The sequence below is a fragment of the Puma concolor genome, chromosome D4, assembly GCF_028749965.1.
Source record: "Puma concolor isolate L17-30 chromosome D4, mPumCon1.1.hap2, whole genome shotgun sequence".
In the NCBI taxonomy this organism is placed as follows: domain Eukaryota; kingdom Metazoa; phylum Chordata; class Mammalia; order Carnivora; family Felidae; genus Puma; species Puma concolor.
This window is the reverse complement of record NC_141679.1, coordinates 59,311,546-59,330,904: the sequence shown is the minus strand read 5'-3', so window position 1 is coordinate 59,330,904 and position 19,359 is coordinate 59,311,546. Positions and strand designations below refer to the sequence as shown.

At 39.7% G+C, this 19,359-nt stretch overlaps 1 protein-coding gene and 1 pseudogene across 3 annotated transcripts in view; one reads left to right on the top strand and one right to left on the bottom strand.

Moving 5' to 3' along the window:
• The window catches only part of ZCCHC7 (zinc finger CCHC-type containing 7), a 252,484-nt gene extending 238,344 nt beyond the window's left edge, over positions 1-14,140 (bottom strand). The window contains exons 1-3 of one of the 3 annotated variants that reach the window (XM_086683539.1): positions 13,992-14,134; positions 13,510-13,628; positions 8,535-9,165 (exon numbers count right to left, since the gene is read on the bottom strand). In XM_086683539.1, the coding sequence (XP_086539665.1) occupies positions 8,535-9,144 (610 nt within the window). In that variant the 5' untranslated portion in view covers positions 9,145-9,165; positions 13,510-13,628; positions 13,992-14,134. Of the gene's footprint in view, positions 1-8,534; positions 9,166-13,509; positions 13,629-13,987 lie in introns of all 3 variants that reach the window. The other 2 variants (XM_025912942.2, XM_086683540.1) reach the window with 2 other exon arrangements.
• Positions 14,141-17,342: 3,202 nt separating this feature from the next.
• On the top strand, positions 17,343-18,973 carry LOC112848356 (large ribosomal subunit protein uL11 pseudogene; annotated as a pseudogene).
• The last annotated feature ends 386 nt before the right edge of the window (positions 18,974-19,359 follow it).

Genomic DNA, 19,359 nt, shown 5'->3' with positions numbered 1-19,359 from the left:
AGCTTGTGAAAATGCAACTAGATTGTTACACATGTGTTTAAAATACATTTTAAGACTGCAAAAGTATTTCATTCATCAAATACTTTAAATTACCATTCATTCACTTCTAAAAAGTATGTTACATGCCTAATGTATCCAGCTCAGCGTAGTGCAGAGTAGTGGACAACCCAAAATAGTCCAGAGTCCTAGAAATGAGGACTATCTTTACATATACTCTACAATGGACTGATCTCCAGGCTATATTGCCAACGGGAGGGGGGAGGGGGAGGGTAAAGCAAATTGTGAATAGTATGCTAATGTTTAAGAAGGGGGAGAAAGATTTCAAAGACATACACATATTTGCTTACTTTTTTTTTTATATAAGGACATACCATCAATTTTCTCTGAATAATTACCCATAAGGGGAATGGCAAGAACAGGGTAAGGACTTGGATAGAAAGTAGAAGGTAGACATCTCTGAATATATTTTACCTTGTCTTATTGACTTAAATCTAGATATTATAAACATCTTTGTAATTATAAAACAAATTAAATTTATAAACGGCAAAACTAAAAATTAAACATATCCAAAGCAAAATAAAACAAATGAACCTATCCATGTATCTAGTTGATAACATAACCACAGGGAGAGAAACCTGAATTTAATCAAGAAACACAGGGACCCAGGGGAGTATGTTAAACAATACCATAAAATTCAGACTACAGAAAATTCTAGAGGACAACCAATACAACAAATAAGTTACAAGGGGAAAAAAAAAGAGAATAAAGAAATAAAAGCGGAATATAGAAAGGACACTTAAGTTATCAACCAATTATAATAAATGGATCTGATTCAAATAAATTGTAAGAAAAAAAATTAAGAGCCAGGAAAGGAAATCTGAATGCTGACTGGGTATTTAATAATAAAAGAATTACTGGTAATTTGTTTAGGTGTGATAATAAGATTATGTTTCTTAAGAAACTTTTCCTTTCAGAAATACATATTGAAAAATATTACATGAGCGCCTGGGTGGCTCAGTCGGTTGAGTGTCCAACTTCAGCTCAGGTCATGATCTCATGGTTCGTGGGTTCAAGCCCTGCATGGGGTTCTGTGCTGACAGCTCAGAGCCTGGAGCCTGCTTCAGATTCTGTGTCTCCTTCTCTCTGCCCCTCCCCTGCTCATGCTCTGTCTCTCTCTCTCTCAAAAAATAAATACTTAAAAAAAAAAGAAATATAGATATACATATATATGAACGAACAAAATGATAGGTCGATGATGTGCTTCAAAATAATACAGGAGTATGCAGTTATAACTGAGAAAAGACTAGTCATAAGTTAGGCTATGAGACACTGAGTTCATTGTAACATTCTATTTTTACATACTTCAAATTTTCTATAATAAAAAACTAACAAAAAGTTACTAATTACTCCCAGCGCTATTAATAACCCTTCTCTATGCAGGAAAATAAGTGGCTGATTATGCCTCTATAATTCCTATAGCACTTATTGTCTCTCCCCATCATCTGGCTATCTTACATAATAATCCTTCCCAAACTTGAGATCCTCTTCACAAATTAAGAAACATGCTAATTTCCCTTGGCGCATCTTTTCTTCAACCAGGAGCTCTACCTTTCTAATATATGAGAATTGCAAGTCACAGTACTGGAGATAATAAGAGAAAGAAAGTAAAGGGTGAGAATTTCAAAAAGGAAAACAAATGATAGAACAGGCAGTTATATAAATCCTTAGGAAAGAGTAAAGAGTGAAGGAAATGAAGCCTATACCTTAGAAATAAACTCCTACATCCCTCAGTAAAGAGAGCAGGAAGCCAGATACAACAAGCACTGAAAGCCGATGATCTCGCGTGAATTTATTATAAGCAAAGCCCTCATCATAAAACTGCATGTACTGAGGAAGGCTAGGCTGAGCACGTTACATAAGTGTTACATCCCTAAGGCCTCAATGGGACCTCAGGAAGCTAATCAAGAACTTCAAACCAGGGGCCCTGGCTGGATCAGTAGAGACACCATATGACTCTTGATCTCAGAGTTGTGAGTTCAAGCCTCACGTTGGGTGCAGAGATTACTTAAAAATAAAATCTTAAATGGAAATGCAAGCTGGTGCAGCCACTCTGGAAAACAGTATGGGGGTTCCTCAAAAAACTAAAAATAGAACTACCCTACGACCCAGCAATTGCACTGCTAGGTATTTATCCAAGGGATACAGGTGTGCTGTTTCGAAGGGACACATGCACCCCCATGTTTATAGCAGCACTATCAACAATAGCCAAAGTATGGAAAGAGCCCAAATGTCCATCGCTAGATAAAGAAGATGTGGTATGTATATACAATGGAGTACTACTCGGCAATCAAAAAGAGTGAAATCTTGCCATTTGCGACTATGTGGATGGAACTGGAGGGTATTAGGCTAAGTGAAATTTAGTCAGAGAAAGACAAAGATCATATGACTTCACTCATATGAGGACTTTAAAAGACAAAACAGATGAACATAAGGGAAGAGAAACAAAAATAATATAAAAACAGGGAGGGGGACAAAACAGAAGAGACTCATAAATATGGAGAACAAACTGAGGGTTGCTGGAGGCACTGTGGGAGGGGGGATGGGCTAAACGGGTAAGGCGCTTAAGGAATCTACTCCTGAAATTATTGTTGCACTATATGCTAACTAATTTGGATGCAAATTTTAAAAAATTAAATTTAAAAAATTAAACAATTTTTAAAAAGTGAAAAAAAGAGAAGGAAAAATAAAAAGAAAAGAAAATCTTAAAAAAAAAGTTAAAAAAAAAAGAACTTCAAATCAGAAAATCAGAAACGCATCCAACATTCAGAGGAAGAACAGTAGGGGGAAAAAAGGCTTCCTAGTTGTGTATTATCTGCCTGATTGTGTATTTTTTAATTTTTTATTAATGTTTATTTTTGAGAGAGACAAAGAGAGCACAAGTGGGGAAGGAGCAGAGAGAGAGGGAGACACATAATCAAAAGCAGGCTCCAGGCTCTGAGCTGTCAGCACAGAGCCCGAAATGGGGCTGCAAGATCATGACCTGAGCCGAAGTCACACACTTAACCGACTGAGCCACCCAGGTGCCCCTGCCTGATTGTGTATTAAAGCAAAACAAATGTGTAAGCATTTCACTAAAACTGAAGTAGTGGGGGACAGTCTGAAGTTTCCATAGAGCAAGAATGGCACTGCACTCATTACTACAAATTTAACAATAGTAAATGGGAAATATGTATGTACTTATATATTCCTTCATTCATTCACTACCTCAAATTCACTAATTCTATTTTTATTAAGGTAGTTAAGTTTTCAACTAATCTACCATCAGGATTTTAAGAGACTTAACTCCCACTATTAAGGAGAGACTTCCATAAATTACTTAGCTTCTTAGTGTCAGCTTCTTTTTATAATACATGTATACATAAATTTTGTCTCTTCAATGAAACACTAAGCCACTTAAAGCTAAAACTATGTCTTTTATCATCTTAAATCCCCTCTATGTATTCTACAGAGTAGATGCTCAATAAATATTTGATCATTTAGCTATACAGAACTAATATATACAGAACAAATATATATCCAAGAAGTACTCTAAATATTGTAAGGAGGCTTCTGAGTATGGAAAAGACCTGCCCTCAAGAGCCTGCAATCCCTTCTGTCATAGTGATATTTTATTTTTTATTTTTTTTTTTTTAATTTTTTTTTTCAACATTTATTTATTTTTGGGACAGAGAGAGACAGAGCATGAACGGGGGAGGGGCAGAGAGAGAGGGAGACACAGAATCGGAAACAGGCTCCAGGCTCTGAGCCATCAGCCCAGAGCCCGACGCGGGGCTCGAACTCACGGAGCGCGAGATCGTGACCTGGCTGAAGTCGGACGCTTAACCGACTGCGCCACCCAGGCGCCCCATAGTGATATTTTAAATATGCCATAGTTTAGGGTACCTGAGTGGCTCAGTCAGCTAAGCATCCAACTTTGGCTCAGGTCATGATCTCACAGTTCATGGGTTCAAGCCCCAGGTCAGGCTCTGTGCTGACAGCTCAGAGCCTGGAGCCTGCTTCAGATTCTGTGTCTCCCTCTCTCTCTCTGCCCCTCCCCCCGCTCACGCTCTCTCTCAAAAATAAATAAACATTAAAAGTAAAATTAAACATGCCATAGTTTGGGGGTTTGGAGAGAAGGGGGAGCAGCACACCAAACAGCTACTGCTACTGTTTAATAATCATCATTTCAAAAGTATGCCAGAATTTCTACAAATTTCCACCATCATGAAAAAAATCTTCTCTCCAAAGACTATTATATAAACTGAACTCAGATCTATTCACAAACAGGATAATAATGATTAGAGAGTAACAACGCACTCAGATAAACATCAGTGCAGAATATATTGTTTATTAACTGAAAAGAAATAGGATTATGGCATTAGCAGATCAAGGAAATAAAACAGGAGATATACATTTGAATATTTGTCAGAATTTATAAAAGTCAAGCAAGTTAATTTGCAGAATTGCAGAATTTGTTTCAATTTGGTTGGAACAAAAAAGACATCCTAGGAGCAAAGGGATAAATTTCAACATGGATAAGAGGCATATATGCTGAATGAATATCAAAGGGAATCAAGAAGTACAGTATTTGGAATTACTTGGGTCTTGTACCAAACATTAGTAATGCTACTAATGTTGCAGAAAAAGTGTTATAAATTTATACACATAAACACACTAAACTTTAAGAGAATACACACTTACAAGAATCAGTTTCTTTAAAAATTGTAAGTAGAAGAAAAGATACAAGAAAAACGTGATACCAAAAAAGCCATTCTAGAAAAACATAAGACAACATAAGTAAAAAGTATAAAAAACAAAATACTAGGAGAAAAAACTAAGAAATAACAGAGTAAACCAGCACATCACAACAGAAATACACAACATCACAAATCATTGTTAAAAGCAATGCAGTTAAGTGGAACCCTCACACAATGCAGGTGGGAGCATATAATGGTGCAGCCACTGTGGAAAACAGTCTGGTGGTTCCTCAAAAGTGAAACAGGAATCTCCGCTACTCTATTCTGAGGTATATGCCTAGAATAATACCCAAAATAGGTATTCAAATGATACTTACACATGAATGTTCACAGTAGCACTATTCATAATAGCCAAAAGGTGGAAACAACCCAAATGTCTATCTACCGATGAACGGATAAACAAAATGTGGTGTAACACTACAATGGAATATTATTCAGCCTTGAAAAGGAATGAAGTATGATACATGCTACAATATGTATAAACCTCTAAAACATTATGCTAAGTAAAAGAAGCCAGACACAAAAGTCACATATTAATTAGATGATTCTATTTACATGAAATACCCAGAATAGGTAAATCCATAGACAGAAAGCAGATTAGTGGTTGCCAGGATCAGGGAGAGGAGGGAAGAAAGAGATCCATAATGTTCTAAAAATGTTTTGGAACTAGATAGACATGATGGTTCCATAACATTGTAAATATACTAAATGCCACTAAATTGAACACTTTAAAATAGTTAATTTTGTTATGTTAATTCCACAATTAATAATAAACACAAATGTCCCCTCCTCCAAAAATGCAGTAACAGCCATGCTTCTTATCATCTGCTAATAACAGAAAACACTAAAATTGTTTGCTAGAGATCTCTTTATATTCCTTCGTTTCTTCTCTCCTGTAAAACATACCTCACTAAATCTATCATTCCCTTTCTTCTAGAATCCTCACTTCCATATGGCTCACACTCCATATAGCTACCCTATACCCCCATTCTCACTACCCCTCATTAACCTCTTTCATTTTGTCCTGAAAAACCTTAGTTCTCAGGGCAAAATGAGAACTGCTAATCACTTCCCAGTTAACCTGCTCCTCTTTCTGTGGAAAAATAACCCTTTCAATTTATCAAACTTTTCAGTATGTTAAGTCTGAAATGACGATAAGATACCCCAATGGAAAAATCAGCAAGGTGGACAACCTGAGTTCAAGAAAAGTGGCTGATCATTATCAACACATTAGTGTTTGATGAAACCAGGTGCAATGTCAGGGTTGAAGAAAGAACAGGCTAAATGCTTTTGACCCATCGTACACCTAACCCTGGATCATTTGGTTTCCATAATCTTGCTCCAGGCTGCCAAGTATTACTGGAAAAAGTTATGTAATCCTTCAAAGTGAGTTCACTGCAAGTTCATATTGTTTCAATTTTAACTGAATACTACTTCTAAGTAATCCTTTTATTCGCTTATTGATTTATCAGCACAATGATTTCCCAACTATGAGCTTCAGACTCCCGGGGAGCTGCACAATTAGCTATCACAATGGATACCCAGAGGCATGCGTTATATAAAGAAATATACACCTATATGTATTAACATTTTTCCAATGTGCAGATACTGGGGTTAATAAAATACAACGTCATGTGAGAAAGTACTAAAACAGCAGCTTTTTGCTAATATGCATTTTCTCAACTAACAAGCACTATAAACATAACTACAGTGATGTGGGGGGAGGGTTTCACAAACCGTTGTGAAGTTAAAAAGGTTGTCATCTTCAAAATACTGGGAACCACCGCCTAAGAGAATCTCCCACAGCACTTAAGCATGCTTTCCGCACTCAAAGCTCCTAGGTACTCCCTGCCCACTTCCACTCCCAATTCTCCTTTCATTTTCTCAAGAAAATCAAACACATGCTCATATATCCCCTCATCTGCCATCCATCTGAATGTATTTTTTTTCACGACTTCTATATTTGATACTTTAGAAGTTACTGGTGTGCCTCTTTCCTTTTAAGGCTAATTCAGACATACACACCTGATCCCATCTCTTCCTTGGTCCCCACTACCTCAAACCATGAAACAGGTTTAATCTCTCCTTCAAAAGTTTTTTCCCTTCTACCTAAAAACATTTTCAGATCTATCTTATTCTGATAAAACTTTACTTGATCCTAGTCCATGTTCTAGCTGCTACTCTATTTCTTCCTTTTGCTGTCAACTTCTAAGGGCTGGCCTGTTATAGACTGAGCCAACTACCTATTTTTATAAATAAGATTTTGTTGGAATAGCCATCCTGTTTTTCTAGGTATTGTGGCTGCTTTCCCACAAGGGCAAATTTAAGTAGTTAGGAAATCCTATAGCCTGGAAACCTAAGTTTGTCTCCTTAAAAAAAAAAAAAAAAAAAAAAAAACATGGATGGCTCAGTCTTGAGTGTCTGACTCTTGATTTCGGCTCAGGTCATGATCCCAGGGCTGTGGGACTGAGTCCCACATCAGGCTCCACACTGAGCAACAACCCTGTTTAAGATTCTTTTTCTCTCTCTCTCTCTCTCTCTCTCTCTCTCTCTCTCTCCCTCTGCCCCTTCTCACCCACTTGTGCTCTCTCTTAAAAAATTTAAAAATAGGGGTGCCTGGGTGGCGCAGTCGGTTAGGCGTCCGACTTCAGCCAGGTCACGATCTCGCGCTCCGTGAGTTCGAGCCCCGCGTCAGGCTCTGGGCTGATGGCTCGGAGCCTGGAGCCTGTTTCTGATTCTGTGTCTCCCTCTCTCTCTGTCCCTCCCCCGTTCATGCTCTGTCTCTCTCTGTCCCAAAAATAAATAAAAAACGTTGAAAAAAATAAAAAAAAAAATTTTTTTTTAATAAAAATATAAATAAATAAATAAAAAGAGGTCAAGTACTGGGGCTCCAAAGCATGACCTACATTCAATGCCATCATTTCCTCTGAGAACAAGTGGGTACTATTAAAGGTTTTGGAGCAAAGTAAAGTACCATGAGCAAAAGGGCCTTTCAAGACTCCTAGTTTAACAACAGTGTGCAGGGAAGATATAAAAGATCATTTAGGAAATCACTCACTGCAAGAGTCTAGCATTAGGCATACAGGGACAGAAACAAAAGGGACTTTTTAAAGGAATAAGCATCAAGATTAGATGCAATATATGACAGAGAAGACAAAGCTCACACCAAAATTTCAATCTTTGGTGATGTGATTTCTCCTATAATCTACTGTAGACTTACAGCTTTTCAGAGTCTATCTTAGTGACTGTAGAGTTCCTAAAATCTCAGTACTAATTCTATATCCTCTGTGTATCAAGCATTCCCCATGCTTGCTACCTGGCTAATGCCTAGGTACGCAAATCACTTAGGAAGAGGCAGTCCCAACAAAGTTGGCCAAATGAGAACACAGGACCAATGTCAGAGATGGATGGAGTACTCACCTGTGATACCAAGTAGAGAGAGAGGGGGACTAAGATTTCAGGTCCAGAACTGGCTCTAGCCAAACAGGAAGAAGCAGCTATGAATTTGCTTACAGTAGAAGCAGAGTGTCTTTGATATTCTGACATACTCTTTCTGATGTTCAGACAGACCACTATTAGAGCAGCCACTGGTAAGAGTCTCATGAGAAATAAGCCAAAAAACAAGACTGAAAGGTGAGGAATTAAATGGAGCAGACCCTATTGGTCTTTTGTCTAGGAAAAGCAGTCTTCCTTATTAAAGATGGTACTACTTTTCAAAATGGCCAACATGATACTAACCTTCATTTACAGAGTTTTCACATCCCACAAGATTGAGAAGGATATCATCATCTTTATCATCAACTTCACATCCCAGCAGCATCCAGTTCTCCACGTTATCACTTTCTGAAATGGTGCTCTCTTCCTCTTCACTTGAACTGACCTCTATAATCATGACCTCTCGGATTGTACCCGATAGCTCTTCAGATTTAGGCTTCTCAATATTCCTCTTGCATTTCTTATCAGTCAACTTATTAGAATGAAAAGATGCAGGAGGACCTTGGGTTTTTTCTTTTGCTTGGACTCTAAAATTCTTTCTTTTGCATCTGTAAATACTATCTTCATCAGACAAAGTGATGACCTCTGACCCATCTGATAGCTGGATGACCTCACTATCCGAAAGGATAATTAAGTTCTTCTGATTTGGTTTACTAATGGATGATTCAGAATTCCCAGAGTTCTTCTCTTCATGTTCTTCCTCTTTAATGACACTATCAAGATCTTGGGCATAATGAACTTGGCTGTAGAGCTGAAATTCCACCTCACTATCAACACTCAGTTCACTAGAGGACTCTTCACGATAAAGGTCATCTTCGTATGCTTCTATAGTCTCATAACCACCAAACATCATGGAAAGTCAGTAATCTTGATGCTGTAAAAGAGAAAACCACAAAGAATGTATTTTAAAAGCTCAGATCATGCCTGTTTAGTGCATAACAATATCACCTTAGAGCTAACTACTGTGAAAGCCATCACTGTTCTCAGTGACATATTAAAATACCTTTTCCTCTTAGAGTACCTTTTTTTCAAGGATTTCCAAATCCTGTTATGACCTACTCTAACAATGCCCACCCCTCCCAAATGAAAATTACTACCAACAAATTGACTTACAGCTATTAGTGGAAACACAATATTTTGCAGGTGTGACAGAAAGAAAAAAATAGGTTGACATCCACTGGTTCAGACACCAAACATTTTTTTCCCCTAAAATGTTAAAAATCACAAGAATGTTTTAAGTCATTCTCACTAGTCCATCCATTTTTCATCTCTTCCCTGGTTCTGGCTCTTCCTCTCATCTTTTCAGATATGCATTCTCACATAGAAATATCACTTCAACTTTAATGAAAACCCACTACAGGAAACAATCATATTTACTGTTTTAGTGCAGATTTTTATTTTCAATCAAAAAATTAATCTCATGACCTTAACTTGACTAAAAGAATACATAAAAATACGTAATAAGCCATGGTTTACTTTTGTACTAGCAATAAAGATGTGTGTGAAACACACACACCTAAAACTGAGGCAAACTCCTAGCTACAGGAGCACTTTATTTTCCTACTGTGGCATATTAAATCTTATTCACCTTCCACTCAGCTTAAACATCACTTTTCTGAGAAGCTTCCCTTGACCCACCAGACTAAATTAAGTGTCCCTTTTATAGGCTTCCATAGCACTTTACATTTCAAAACACTCACCACAGTTCTAATTACTAATTCAATGTAAATCTCCCACAAAAACAGAGGACATAGCCCAGGAGAGCAGAAACTATATGCACTTTGTTAAACGCTGGATCCCCCAAGCCAAGCAGAGTAACTGGGATTTGGCAGGACCTGCATAAATGTCTGTTGAATTAACGGATAAATAAATAAAAGAATAATATTATCTGGCATTTGCTCTTCAGTACTAATAAATCTAGTATGGGCCTAAAATATGGAAATTATGGTGGGACGAAGTTCACAGTTGTCTCCAACTATTCCAACTATTCTCATATCAACCCAAAATCTACACAGATGTTTCAATGAGGTACTGATGGAATACTGATCCAAATGAGAGCTCTGGAAAAATAACTCAGGTTTTTTTCAAAAATCAGGGACAGCCTAAAGAACAATAACAATGAAAATTTACTCTTTCCACGTCCTTTTTAGCTATACAAATGCAATTCAGAAAGACAGCTGTTTTTAGTTTACCAATTTTCAGACCCAAATGTCAGTGTTCTGATGGTAGTTTTGGTAATATAACCAGCTGACTCCAAGAAGCAAATGAACAAAAGCCAAAAATGCACTCCTTACACTGGAGTTTCTCTGTTCACAGAAATAAAGAAACCGTGTCATACACCTTAAATTTACACAATGTTATATGTTCAGTTATACCGCAACAAAGCTGGCAGTAAAAATGATAACTTCTGAGTTAACAATACAGTATTGTATTCTTGAAATCTGCTAAGAGTAGATCTTAAAATGTTCTCACTGGTGGAAAAAAAAAGGAAGACAATATGTGAGGTGATGGCTGTGTTAATTAATCTCAATGTGGTAGTTATTTCATACAACAGATCATGATATCGTACACCTTAAACTTACACAATGCTATTTGTTAATTATACCTCAATAAAGGTGGGGGTGGGGGGAAGAAACCAACTTTTAAATGCCTTTTTCTTCTAAAAGTTACGATACACCTGTTCCATTCTTACACTGTCCTTCAGGTTGCTATGCTGTTGTTGTCATACAAGTTAAATGTGGCTGTCTGAATAATAATGCTCATAGCATTTATCAGTTTATATTGAAATGTTAGCCTCAGAGCAATTCAAATAAAAGATGAATTCTTTCCTTTTTATTTAATAGGTAAATTAATTCTGAAAGAAGTCAAAGGAATTATGCTTCCTTCAAAATCCTCACTGGATCCATACTGATAAAACATAAATAACATAATTCCAGTGCAGCACAGAAAAAATTAAAAGAGCTAAATTACAGAGTTACAAATTTGTACTACTCTTGGAACCATCCCAAAGGAAAGGGATTAAGAAAAGAGCCACGGGCACACCTGTGAATGTATGCCAAAAATAAACTACAGAAATATAATAAAAACTGACTTCCTTGGGTCTAGGGGTTTATCTCTTTCCTTGAAATGTAGAAAAATGAATTTAACAATTTAGCCCCTATGGCCTTTAAGAGGATTTTGTATCTTCTGTACTTGAAAATTGTGCTCAGCATAACTTGCTCTGCTCTTTATGTAGCTTATGTATGCCAGGGTTAAGGTTTGCCCGAGGCTATTTTGGTTTATGTTTATGTACTACTTTAATCACATTCAAATGCATTTAATTTTTTTTAAGTATATACTCGCAGGACAAATATGAAATAAATAAATACACACACACATCTTGAACTAGAAGACTTTCTCAGCTTTTAATCATTATATACGATCTCAAGCATACTTAACTAGATAACATAAGGTCCCTATGAGAGCCACAAAATTTTAAGCCTCAAAGAGACCTTCCTGATTATCTCACACAACCTCCTCAACTTACACATAAGGAAATTAAAGCCCAAAGAGATAAGGAAGACTATCCAAGGTTATGCAGCTGATTAAGAACATAGGTGGGACAGATTCACATTTCCCTGACTCTTAGCCAAGTGTTCACTAAGACTTTTTTTTTTCACTTTTCCAAAATAATTTCAAATAAAAATTTTTTTTAAAAAGCTTCCTTCAAAGCTATATTTGCATTGGTTCTAACACCTAAGTTTATCTCAAAAATATCCATTTCACTTCCCAGTGGAGTATAAAAACTATGAAAGAGGCATTTTAATTGGAAGGAAAAGCATACATGTGAATTTATTATCACTTTACCATCCAAGAACCTTGCAAGTTGGTACTCAAGAGTACAGCAATCCCATGACCAAAGAAGATGGTTCTTAAAACCTAAAACACCCAGTTTGAGAATAAAATTTATTCATAAAATTAAAATGGTTTAACAAATAAAAAACAGGCATAGAGAATCACTGCAAAGACTCTCACCATTCAAAAGTGGGAGTAGTTTTCATTCACTAAAAATTTTTAAACTACACAACTTAAGGCTTATTTTAAGCTTGTATATTTTACTACAGTATTTTTGAGGCCAATACTTTTCTGCTCTAACAGTCTACCAGCTGGTCATTCCAGACCTTTTGCTCTTATTTCCTTCCAAAGAACTTTTAGCCTAAATGTTTCTTCTTGATGACATAGGTATCCATTTCAACATTCAAATCACATTACTCCTTAAGTCCATATGTTCACTGGAAAGTGATTAATAGACATAGTTGATTTTCAACTTAAAATTTCTGACATACTCTATTATATTTATATACTCTGCTAGCTATCCTGACAGTGACAGATTTGAAACACTATGAAGTTCAGTCTAGAATGAAAATCTCTGCCTATTCTTCAAATATAATTTTCACTCTGAAGCAAATCTGACTAGGGTAGAGAATTCAAATCTGTGAAACGACACTCACAAAAAAAAAAAAAAAAAGGAGACAACACAAGATATTGGTGGGAGAAAGTTATGCTAAATTTATTCAGACAAGTCTAGCTGTTCTTGGTATACATAGTCTTTTTATGATAACTAATCCTATCTCAAAACACTTCCTTCACCTTTCTCTCAAACCTTCTTCCTTTTACTACACAGCACCTTACTCTTGTAGCCACTTTATAATCCTCACTTCCAGGTCTTCCTCAGTTCATCCCCTACCCTCAGATTCTGGAAAACAACAATACTGAACTGTCCCCCAAAGGTAATCCTGTCTGAAATATACACACAGCCCATTTCAGAGTCTTTGCATGTTACAGCAAAAGTATTCGAAACACAAAGTCAAGAGCTTTGGAATGGACAGTCACTAACTTGCACGCTCTCATTTTATGTATACAGAAACGGGCTCTCTGAGAAGCTTATTTATTCATTGAGCCTAAAGATCTCCTCACTGGATCCTGTAATGTGAAACGGAGGTAAATTCAGCCTTAACATGAGATTCCTAGAGTCACCAGCGATTCAGTGGTGGAGCCACGACTAGAACCGAGGCCTGCTGACTCCCAGCCAGTTCTCCCACTGCACCTGCAGCTTTTAAAGTTGGAAGTTAACTGCGGGCTCACAGGATGTGAGGGATATAGCAAATCTTGGTGCACACAGTCCAAATCTCCCTGTTTTACATAGGGCAAGTAGCACAACCCCCTAAAATTTTCTGACCCCACAGTTGTAGCTGTTGCTTCTGACAGCAGAGACTGGAGTTGGGCTATTCCGTCCCCCACAAGCCGGGCTCCCTCAGTGAGGCAGGACCTCCGCGTTTAACTGACTGACCGGCTTCCCTAAAAATAAACAAAAACAAAAAAACAAAAAAAAACAAAAAAACGGGAACTGGGGGAGGATAAAAGGCATGGGGTAGAAACGCCACCCCCACCAAGGCCATGGGTGCCCAGCGTTTTTTGAACCACGACCTCGCCCCTGGCCGAGTAGGGAGAAGCGAACACCCCAGCCGGTCAGCCGAGCCGCAAGAGGCAGAACACGACTGAGGGGCCACGAGCTGCACCCTGCCACGAGTAAGGATAGACGGGGGGCGCGGAGGCCGGGGAGGGGACACGAGCTAGTTCCACAGCCCTGCGAGAGAGGCGGAGGGCGGGCAGGGGTCCCCCGGCCGCGGGCGGCTGGGGGTCCGTCACACACATACTCACTGCCGCGGCTGCGACCAGGAAGCACCAACCAGGAACCAAAGCGCGTAGAGGGATGGGGAGGGGCGAGGACAAATGAGGTAAGGAAACCGCGTCCGCGCGGACCCGGGAGGAGGGAAGGCACTTCCGGGGAAAACACAGCTCCCGGGAGTTGTCTTCCGTCCCCGCCTACCCGGCGAGCCCTCTGTGCGCATGCGTAGTAACTGTTAACCCTTTCATTTCCCTGCTGATAATCTGTTGAGTTGCCTTCCTTGCTTTGCCCCTTCCCCTTCGTGACTTCTTTCAAAGATACCTAGGCTACATCTATAATGGGGTAACACTTGGCTTTAAAGACTTGCACGCAGGGGATGCTACTTAGTAGGCAAAATCAGGGAAGACCTCGCACCCTTTCTGTGCCGGCGAGGAAAACTACATCTCCCATGATGCCCCTGGGCGGGTTTCCGGACGGGCTCCGCCTCCTGCTGTCTTGACCTCCGGGGAACCCACTTAGTGCCACGTGGCGTGGGAGGTGAGCTGAGACCCAAGTGGGTTAGGGTAGGGAGGACGGGTTCTGGAGGCCGGTTCCCCAGCGTACAGCGGGGCCTCGACGGAAGAGAACCTTCTTTGAAAGAGCCTGGCCTTAGCGCTAGGTGATCTTAGGCAGGTCCCTTCCACCTCTAGTTTGAAGTTGAATTTAGTTAGTATTGGGATGATTCTGGCTCTCTCTTTCCTAGAATTCGAGGCAACAGATTTAACTCTTTGAGAGTCTTGAAGACATGCCTTTTTTTTTTTTTTTTTTTTTTTTTTAGCTCTACGATCAACGTTGGTCTTCAACTCAAGAGTCAACATCTCTACGGACTGAGCCGGCCAGGCGCTCACGAAGAGCTGCATTCTTGATAAAGATTGCAGTTCATACTCGTCCTTTGGAAGCCTTCAGAGGCTACAAGATTGTGTTGGAAGCCTCTGTCTTCTGTTCCTCTTCTCACACCTTATTTTAACACTTAGCAATAATAAACACATCTGTACAACTTTACACAATGGCAAAGCACTGTATAGGTTGGTCCTGGGCAACAGTCCTGAAAGATAAGCTTGACATTGGTACTTCTTCCCAACATTTTTTGAGCATCTGTTAAGAAGCAGTGTTAGCAACTGTGGATGTAGTGGTAAAAAAAAAAAAAAAAAAAAATTTAAGTCTCTGGTCTCCTAGAGCTGAGTCTAGCTGGGAAAACAATACAATTTGGGTGTAGTCTAAGAGTGTGATCAGGAAAATAATTAGAAATTAAATTAACATGGTAAATGCTAGGAAGGAGGACAGGTTACAATGAAAAGGTAAACTTAGAGGAACCATTTTGCAGAGCAGGAAAAAGGCTTAGAAGTGGATCACAGAGATTACTAAATTGTTTAGGAAATGTGTATGGTGTAGAACAGAAGTTATCTCTAAAAAAATAAAGTGTTAAGCTTTTGTCAAGTGCCAGGCTTAATCTATAAGTGTATTATGTATAAACCCTTTTAAAAGAATGTTTAATGTTTACTTTTGAGAGAAAGAGAGACAGAGCTCGAGCAGGGGAGGGGCAGAGAGAGAGGGAGGCAGAATCTGAAGCAGGCTTGGGCTCAGCCCTCAGCACAGAGCCCAAGGTGGGGCTAGAACCCACAAACCGGGAGATCATGACCTAAGCTGAAGTCGGAGGCTTACCTGACAGCCACCCAGGCGCCCCTAAACCCTTTTAAATTATAAAAGCTTTTTTTTAAGTTTTGATTTTTTTATTTTGAGAGAGAGAGAGCATGAGTGAGCATGCGAGTGGGGGAAGAGCAGAGAGAGAATCCATAGCAAAGAATCCCCAGTACACCATTTTAAATTCTAACAACATTTTGGGATGCTTGGGTGGCTCAGTCAGTTAAGCATCCCACTCTTGATTTCAGCTCAGGTCATGACCTCACAGTTCCTGAGATCAAGCCCTGTATAGGGCTCTGCACTGACATCAAGAAGCCTGCTTGGGATTCTCTGCCTCTCTCTGCATCTCTCCTACTTGCATGCACTCTCTCTCTCTCTCTCAAAATAAATAAGCATCTAATTAAAAAATTATAAATAAGTTTTAACAACCTTTTGAGGTTGATTTTTATTTTTATTTTAAGTAATCGGTACACCCAATGTGGGGCTCAAACTCACAACCCAAAGATCAAGCTTTGCACACTCTACCAACTGAGCAAGCCAGGCTTCCCTTGAGGTTGATTCTTCATTCCCATTTCACAAAAAAGGAAACATTCAGAGAGGTTAAGCAACTTGCCCAGGGCCACAAGGTTAGGAAATGCACCGAGTGACCATGCCCAATCCTACTATTACTCAAGCATTCAACAAAGATTTACTACTTACCATTAGTCAAAATGCTTTAGATACCCCCTTTTAGGTTATTTCATAAAACCTGTAGTCCTCCGGATGGCACTTCATGAGCTGACATCTGCCTCCCTGTTGACCACCATGCTAAATCCTGAGCAGTCACCAGAAGACACTATGCTATCCTATACCTGTGTCTTTGCAAAAGGCATTCCCAGTGCCTATAAAGTCCTTCTCTTTGTCTTTTAAATACACCCCTACCATACCCTATTGCACTCAAGCCCTGGGTCTTCAGGAAGAAGGCCCAAGTCAGCCAGACAGAATAGGCATTCCTTCTCTTAGGCTTCCCTACAATTTGGACAAATCTCCATCAAGTCAATTATACTGTGTTTGCCTTACAGTTGTCTCCCAGCTGGATTGTGGACTCTCTCAAGGCAGAAGCTTTGACATTTTATCTTTGTATCTTCACAAGCTAACATGGTACTTAGCAGATCGCGAGCACTCATTAAAGGTGTTAAAGAAATGAAGGCAAACTAAGAACTAGATGTGGATTCACCAGCTGTCAGATCAGTGGGGAAACCATGTCATGTCCCCAGATAAGTGGAATGCAGTGTAGTGCTCTATGACATTAAAACGGGCATAAAGAGCTGCAGGGGTCCCAAGGATACAGAGATTTGTAGATGAGGAGAGTAGTGTATATATACACACTTTTGTCTTGACATGGTGAGTTCTCATTTAGATGGCTTTTAGAAACTGAGAGATCTGGTCTCCTATTACAGTAATGGGAAAACTGAAGCCAAGAAAGGAAGACACATGCCAAGACTCACCTAGCAACCTAGCAGAGGCAGAGCTGTGTCTATAATCTGGGTCTCTGAGTCTTTCCCCAAATCACACACACAGTAGTTCTGTTTCCACCTCCTGCAGTCTCTAGTCCACACTTCTTGAAATCATGGGTAGCAATATGCAAAATACCCTGAAGTCTCTCTTACAGAGAATGTTCTAGAGAGCCCACTTATTTGAGGAAGGAAGCACCTGTTTTCCCCCCAAGACAGTGGCAGTACTACATCAACAGTGAGCAGCTGAATTGGGACGAGGGTCCAGGACAAAGCAGAAATCTGCTGCAGAGAGCAGACAAGATGGGGGATGTACTGTAGCAGGGTCCGGGTGAGTGTCGCATATTACTGTCTTTACTCTTCCATTGCAAAGGGAGGAGCTGCCTTTTTTCTTTGGTTCTAGTTTATCAGTAATATCTAGTACCCCTGAGAACTAACTAATCATTTTGACCACTCACTTAACAGTTGCTTTTGTATTTATTATTATTCATTCACTGAGAGCCTACTATGTAAGAGGACCTTGCTTGTCACTCCAAATATATTATCCTCTCTCCCATTCTCGAAATGACTCTGTGAGGGAGGTGTTAGCCCATTTCACTGGTATGGAAATTGCAACTTGGTAAGGTCAGGTGACTTACTGTAAATCATACAGCTGGGATTCAAACCTAAGTCTTGTCTGAATCCAAAACCATGTTCTTTTCTATGCCCAAAGCTGCCCTTCAGAACTAAACTCTTTGAGGCGGAGACTATGATGACCTACCTCTATCTCTACACCCAGCACCTAGCCCAAGGCCAAGCACTCGGTAGGCTCACAAAGAACACTTGTGGAATAAGTGGATTTAGTATGGAGTGTCCGCTAAATGAAAGCCTGCGTGCAGTATGAACGATGTTGTGGGACAGCAGCAGAGGGAGCAGCTGGGCGTTTAGAAGTGGAGAAAGCCTCCCTCTGCAGAGGGGGACGCCAAATAAGTGGTCAGTAAGAAAAAAAAACACATCAATCCAGCATTCTAACGGCAAAGAATCCTAACAGGCAATTCACAAAAGAAATCCAAACAGCCATGAACAATGATAAGAGGTGTTCAGCATCACTAATAATCAGAAAAATGCAAACAATCTCATACACAGTGGATGAGAATACAAATTGGAAAAGCCTTTGAGGGAAGCTATCTGAAGTATCAAAATTATAAATTAGCTATGTCCTTAGGTGTATGTACAAAGATTGTGATAAGAAAAATGGAAACGGCATAAATATTCATTAATGAGGAATAAAATACTTTGTGGCTTTTGGCTCAGAGGAGGCCATCCCGATTCTGGGTTATCAGACACCAGCCACCTCTATCATGCCACCTAAGTTCAACCCCCACAAGATCAAAGTCATTTATATACCTGAGGTGCACCAGTGGGGAAGTTGATACCACATCTGCATTGGCTCCAAAAATCGGCCCCTGGGTCTATCTCCAAAAAAGACTGGTGATGACATCACCAAGGCAACCAGTGACTGCAAGGGTCTGAGGATTACAGTGAAACTGACCATTCAGAACGAACAGACCCAGATTGAAGTGGTATCTTCTGCCTCTGCCCTGATCATCAGAGCCCTCAAGAAACTGCCAAGAAACAGAAAGAAGCAGAAACACATTAAGCACAGTGAAAATATCACTTTTGATGAGATTGTAAACATTGCCCAATAGATGTGGCACAGATCTTTAGCCAGAGAATTCTCTGGAACTATTGAAGAGATCCTGGGGACTGACCAATCCGTAGGCTGCAATGTTGGTGGCCGCCACCCTCATGACGTCACAGATGACATCACTAGTAGTGCAGTGGAATGCCCAGCTAGTTAAGAACTACAACGGAGCCCTGATGCGGGGCTCGAACTCACAGACCGAGAGATCATGACCTGAGCCGAAGTCAGATGCCCAACCGACTGAGCCACCCAGGCACCCCACAAAGGAAAATATTTCAAAGGATCATTTGACAACCAAAAAGAAATAGAAAAATGAGGAATAAAATAAACAAGGACACATTGAGGGGTGCCTGAGTGGCTCAGTCGGTTAAGCGTCTGACTTCGGCTCAGGTCACGATCTCACGGTTCACGAGTTCAAACCCCGTGACAGGCTCTGTGCTGACAGCTCAGAGCCTGGAGCCTGCTTCGGATTCTGTGTCTCCCTCTCTCTCTGCCCCTCCCCTACTCATGCTCTGTCTCTCATTTCTCAAAAATAAATAAAAC